The sequence below is a fragment of the Rhipicephalus microplus genome, chromosome 10 (assembly GCF_043290135.1).
Source record: "Rhipicephalus microplus isolate Deutch F79 chromosome 10, USDA_Rmic, whole genome shotgun sequence".
NCBI lineage: Eukaryota > Metazoa > Arthropoda > Arachnida > Ixodida > Ixodidae > Rhipicephalus > Rhipicephalus microplus.
Window position 1 is genome coordinate 44,941,623 of NC_134709.1, and position 6,000 is coordinate 44,947,622.

At 45.4% G+C, this 6,000-nt stretch overlaps 1 protein-coding gene across 4 annotated transcripts in view; it reads right to left on the reverse strand.

Annotated features, from left to right (window-relative positions):
• LOC119181153 (F-box only protein 30-like) overlaps positions 1-4,449 on the reverse strand; it is a 28,197-nt gene extending 23,748 nt beyond the window's left edge. For 3 of the 4 annotated variants that reach the window (XM_075875585.1, XM_075875584.1, XM_075875586.1), the window contains exons 1-4: positions 4,110-4,244; positions 3,784-3,967; positions 1,606-1,908; positions 806-1,132 (exon numbers count right to left, since the gene is read on the reverse strand). In XM_075875585.1, coding sequence (XP_075731700.1) covers positions 806-1,132; positions 1,606-1,908; positions 3,784-3,967; positions 4,110-4,168 — 873 coding nt within the window. In that variant the 5' untranslated portion in view covers positions 4,169-4,244. The other variant, XM_037432338.2, reaches the window with a different exon arrangement.
• Between the last annotated feature and the right edge of the window lie 1,551 nt (positions 4,450-6,000).

Below are 6,000 nucleotides of genomic sequence, written 5' to 3' on the forward strand. Positions count from 1 at the left end.
TTACTTTTACATTCATGGAAATGATCCCTGCTAACTATGGTCAAAGACTGTTTTATTTTCAGTCAGTTTGAGCCAACAGTGTCATTCCTCTGTCCCTATCTACAGTCAGTTACCTCCGTCGCATCCACTTCAACCTTCCTTGCATTGCCGTAAAGCACTGCCGTGAAGACATGCCCCAAACTAATTTCTGTATAACCCAAATCGCAACTTTTAAGCTCTGCGCAATAAGCTCCAAATTTTTTTGCATTGTTATCATGGGTTATGAGCGAGAAAATACAGATTTTTATGCATGGGCATGAATCAAAGTATACCGAGCTTGCACAATTTGTCTTCCCTGTTTAAGGTTGCGTCGGAAAACAACACACAGAATTTAGCTTGGGTGTTATCAAAGCACCTAAACATGAGAAGCCCGTTTGAACAAGATCGGTTGATCACAACTTGTACTGTCGATACACTAAGTTTACGATAAGATGTCAAGCAAGCATCTCCCCCCCCCCCCCCCTCCTGCATTTGAAAGATAACTAGGCAAGATTTGGAGAGGGGAACCTCTCTCAGTCCCAGATCAAAAAGTTAGTACTGAGAGAGCCCCTGCTCCAAAAACTTCGTGTTCTTGCTGGGCCACTTAAACTCAGCGCTCAACTTCATTTCGATGTCACACCAGCTAGCTTACCTATTACCCCCTAATACAAGAAGGTGATGCAAGTATAATGCGACCCATCAACAACAACAATGGCGCCATTGTTGGCACAACTGAAAGTGATGCATACAGCGCATGCAGCAAGCACAAAATATGTGCGACACCGACCTGTGAGCACGTAAATGTGTACATCGTGTCTGGCTTCACCTGGTACCGCGTCAGGAACTCGACGCACAGCTCAGTGCTCAGGTCAAGATCACGCCTCAGAGCATGGCGTGCCCCGGCCAATCGCATGTTCCTGACTTCCTCTTCAATGTGCTTTCTCTTGGCTAACCCGAGGCGCTCTCTCTCAGCATCCGTGATGGCAGTTGACAGTTCAGAGTTCTTTCCCTCGCACATGTTGATGTAACCGTTCAACAAACTCGCGATTGGGACACCCATGCCATAGCTGCCGTTGTACGGGTAATGATGGCTACCAGTGGATCCAACGCCTGCCTGCGATAAAAGAAAATTTCAATTGAACCTCGGGAGCTTTAACCCTATATTGCCAATAGTTTATTGGCAAAGTCCTAACAAGCTTGGGTCTCATTAGCAAGGTCTTAATTAACCTGGTCATGATTGGCAAGGTTTTATCAGCACTGTCATAAGGAGCACTATATCAGTTAGCAAGATTATCTGAATCCATCTCTGTTTCTTTCTCTTCCACTTATCTAGTCGGTGCTTCTCTTCTTTTCGGAAGGCACACATGCTGAAAAAACTCCTACACTGCATGCCAACTGGGTAACTACACTGCATGTGCTAGACGCTGCCTAGTTTTCTACTCAAGCGAAACAGCAGAAAGAAAAGCTTGAACAGCTCCACTGTTAACCAATCAATCAATCAATAAGCACCCATTGCCTGTATGAAACACTATTGTGCTATATGAATGGATGCTCTTTGCATTTGAAACATGGTCACTGCATGCTTACATGTGCCTCAGTGCCCATCTTGTCTGCCTCCTCCATCTCTTTTGGACGGCGGATGTCCTCGTCGGTGAGGCTCCGCAGGTCCCGCATGGCTAGAGCAAAGTCCAACTGGAGCCTTCCTGAACGATCAGCACACTGCTGATGCTCGTATTGTGGGTCGCCCACAGTTTCGCTGCGACGCCAGCCCCACCGGTTCCACTCGGCCGTACAGAACACGAGGCTCGCGGGGCAGTGCTGCAGGTGGCTGCCGAGCTGGTTTCGGAGCATCCATGCAGGGCAGCCATTGACGGCGTTGGCACATGGCACCTGTAGCAAGAAAAGAGAAAGTGACAATGACTCAAGGGTTGTCAGTTGTATAGAGTTAGAAAGCGTTCTTGTGTGGGTCAGTGGGTTCATTACTGGACAGTGAATGCACAACACACAGTGCAAGCTATCAACAGGTAGATTAGTTGATAGCCATTGCAATGTCCTGTGAGCCAACTGTCCTACAATTTGCACTGTTCTGCCCAATCGTATGAAGTTTGTAGGAACAGCCCCGTTTCAAGAAAGCTTCCAGTGTCACTTCACTCTAAAAGCTAGTACGTTTGCTATTACTCGTTTACAACGCAAGAAAAAATTTCAGCCCAGCTCCCCCCACAGTTGTTGCTTTTCCTCAAACAGAGAATTTGCGTAAATACTCCACCCAATAGCACTTATTTTTGTGATGCCAATAGCTTTTGGAGAGTTTCAGATAGTCGACTTTTTTATGCAGACACGTGTTTGTGTCGCTGGTTCTCTGTCGTAAACTGACTGTCTCGATGAATTTCATCAAAAATTCTGACATCGCTGCTCAGGCAAATGTAACATTTTAAGTAGTGCCACGAACTTTTAATGCTTAATATGCACATCATTTACATTAGCCAGGTAATGTACTTACAGTTTGAAAAGAAACCAACTAGCATGACTGTCTTTCACACGTGAAATGGCAGGCATGCTGTAGTTCTATGGGTCAAGCCTACATTTTTTTCTTAGGATGCAATTCAGTATGGCACTCTATTGAAACGCTTGTACTTCCATACATGCACTTGCCCTAATATTTATCATAGCTAAACTCTCTGCCTTTCAATTTTCTCTTTTTTCACTCCCGCTAGCGCAAGCACCCACAAACATGGAATAAGCATTTGCAGGCATCCTCGCATGTGAATTAACAAGTATACTAACACTGTTAGTTTGAGTTTGATATTTTTTTAAATCCCATAGACACAACAACAAATACGTTAAGAGTATGGGAAGAGAGAGGGGTATGCCAAACACAAAATCATGCCTGAGCACATGGCTTTGTAGAATGCTCATGCTTGTTATTAAGTATGACTTATGCCAGACAGCAACAAGTTTTGGTACAGCAGAGTGTGACAAGTGATGTCACGTTCTTAAATTGGAATGAATTTTTTTCCATAATTCTGCCATTGCCTATTTTTTTCCGCTTCATAAACCTATCCAAACAGGCTTGTTTCGAGAATCTGGCATGCATTCACAACTGGAAAGCTTTGAAAAGTTTAAAGACAAGCGTGAACACACAATTTTAAGAGTTGAATGTTCAGTCATTTGGTGTTTCGACAACAAGTTCACCTTCAATCGTACGCAATCCTGTTTTACGTAAAACTTCATAAACATTCACAGACACGCTGGAAAAAACTTGATCGAAAAGATTGGAAGGTTTGGCACCAACATGGTGGTGAATAAATCGATAGGTCTGAAATCATCTTTTTGTTTGTTTGTTTTTCGGAAGTCTCACACACACTGAAATTATGGTCGTGCCAAATATACACACCTTCATCACTTAAACATCAATTCGGATTATTTTATAAAATATCGGACTGCTGCCCAGTGATTTTTGTCGGCTGCTTTAGATGAAACATGACTTAATGATACGAAACTCCGCAGTTTCATGTCGTACACGCCGAATTCCCATAGTACTCCATGAAATTGACAGTTCAATTTTTGGCACTCAATGGTTTACAAGCACTGAGACTTTCGGACACCGTATGCAAAGCTGCTAAGAGGTTCTTCATTAGTAAGAGCAACGGGTAGTCCGATTTGAGTGAAAATAACAACGGAGACTACGCTGTTACAAAGTAAACGCAGTGACCAACCGATCAACAAGCAAAAAGTAAATAAAGCGGCGCACGGCGTTCGCCTCACCTTGACATTGGCACAGAGCAGCTGATGCTCATCGCCTTTGCAGGCATGGAAGCTCGCGCCGCATTCAAGCTTGCAGTGCACGATTTGACAGCTGATTCTTTTCTCCAGCCTCGCCGAACATTTGGCAACGTTCACGCAGTTTAGGCAGTGTGGATGTATGGGGTCTTCCTCCGCTGCCATAGACCTGCGAGAGAACGGTTCCCTCGAACGTCGTCCACAAAGGCCAGAACGAGCGCTGACGGTTCAACAATGAAAACAACGCAGCGATGCAACAACGCGTAGGCGCAACGCACTGAAGCGGGGTAACAACCCGGCCCAAGGCTTACCTTTTCAAACCGATGTCGTTCACGACATCAAACGGGGCCGTGGCCATTAAACGTGACATTCACGAGCTGTCAACGTCCGCGGGCATTATAGCGCAATGATGGGGTTACCGCGAACAATGGAGATGCGGATTACAAACCTTTTTTAACAGACAAAAGTGCCTCCCGGCCAACCACACGGTGCAAGACCACGTTCAGAAGTTCAACCAGAGTGTTAGTGGTAAACTGGAGCGAATTAATTGCATCGCAAGCCGACAACAACGCGCCGGGAAGAGACGTTTGACAAAGGGATTAGAAGATTGAAACGATTAAAACACCACACACACACAGCTGATGGCTCAGTGTTGCCAAGCGCGCGATCAGCGTTGTCGCTAGGCATGGTGAATAAAGCGAAGAAAGCACGTAGAAACCAAACAGCGACTGGTAGCGCTGAAAGAAGCTTATATTTAGTAGCTCAACCTGGCTCAATGTGTCAGCGAGGTTTTGGGGGTTATTTTGAGACGCGCGACGTGGGTGAGTTCAGGTATGAGCTAGATATGAGCGACGTGACATTTGCGTTGCCCAGATACGTTGACGTTAGCCTATGCCAACATTTCAAAATTGGCGCAACTTTTGAAGTGGCTGCTTTTTGGGTGTCGCATCTACGCTGTGAATGAGGGTACTGTGATTCACAAACGCATCGTGTACAGGAAGCCTTCAAAGACCGACAGAGAAATATTTTATTGGAGATTCGCTCTGTTATAGAAATCAATCCTATAATAAGCCCTGAAACGTTTTTTTTTTTTTTTAAGTTTTGTCAGCGTTTAGGTTAGAGAATCGCCAAACCATTCGCACCACAAATTTGGTGACACGCCCTACAGCAAGGCAGCTATGGACTATCATATCATACTCTCCTTCTCACCCCTGCCTTGGCTCCTCAACTCATGAGACACGCTGGCGTCACTGCTGATCGCAGAGCTCTCATGAGCGCACTGGACGCAGCTCTAAGTTTCGAGCTTCATCCACTCGTGACCTCCGAGAGTGCACGCCTGCAGGTTGCGCGAAATCTCGGACATCATAGCTCAGTGCGCCCGGCATCATGCACGTCATCTGGCAACAGAGATTAAAGTCGTGGAGCGGTTGATATCTGCTCCGAGCCTCCGACAGGTGTACGCCACCAACCTACCCGCCGAACTTGCGCTCATTCCACAGCCAATCAGATCAGCCGCCTACGTGACGACGCGCTTTCAGTGGATGTCGTGTGTTTAGCTGAACTGCAGTGATCTGCAGCGAATCGCCGCATTAAAGGGTTGTAATAAATTACAAAGTTTACGCAGAGAGCTTAAATCAGTCTGTAAATGACCCTTCGGACTTGGTCTACCGGCGTAATGTATTTGTACAAAAGCGTCAAAACCGTTTCAGGGTCGGCAGTGTATACTTACTAGAATGTTTGCTCAGATGCGGTTACCGTGACCTCAGGTTTGAGCCTTGGGTGCACCAACACTTATAAATGCTACCATTTTTCCTTCTTTTTATGTTTGCAATAACGCGTGGAAAATCCGCTCCAAGATTTAGCCATGGAATCTTTCTTGTAAGGCGTGTTTATATTCGCCAGTGATTTTTTTTAATTACACACTTATACTGGAGCAACCGTATCCATGCTTCATTGTCAGCGCCTTCCACCAAATCGCCGAAAAAAAATAACAGTAAAATCAGGGATCCTTAAGCTTGCGCTTCAAAAGGCGTGCATAATAAACACCTGATGCACACTAGAAATATCCCGTAGCATTACAGAAAGCAAGACGTCTACAGTGCGCTTTGAAACCAAGAATAGTTTTCACTCTTGTACTTCGTTTCTACCTAAGGGCTGCAGATTTCGCATTTGATCTCAAGGCGAATGTGCTACCCTTAAGAT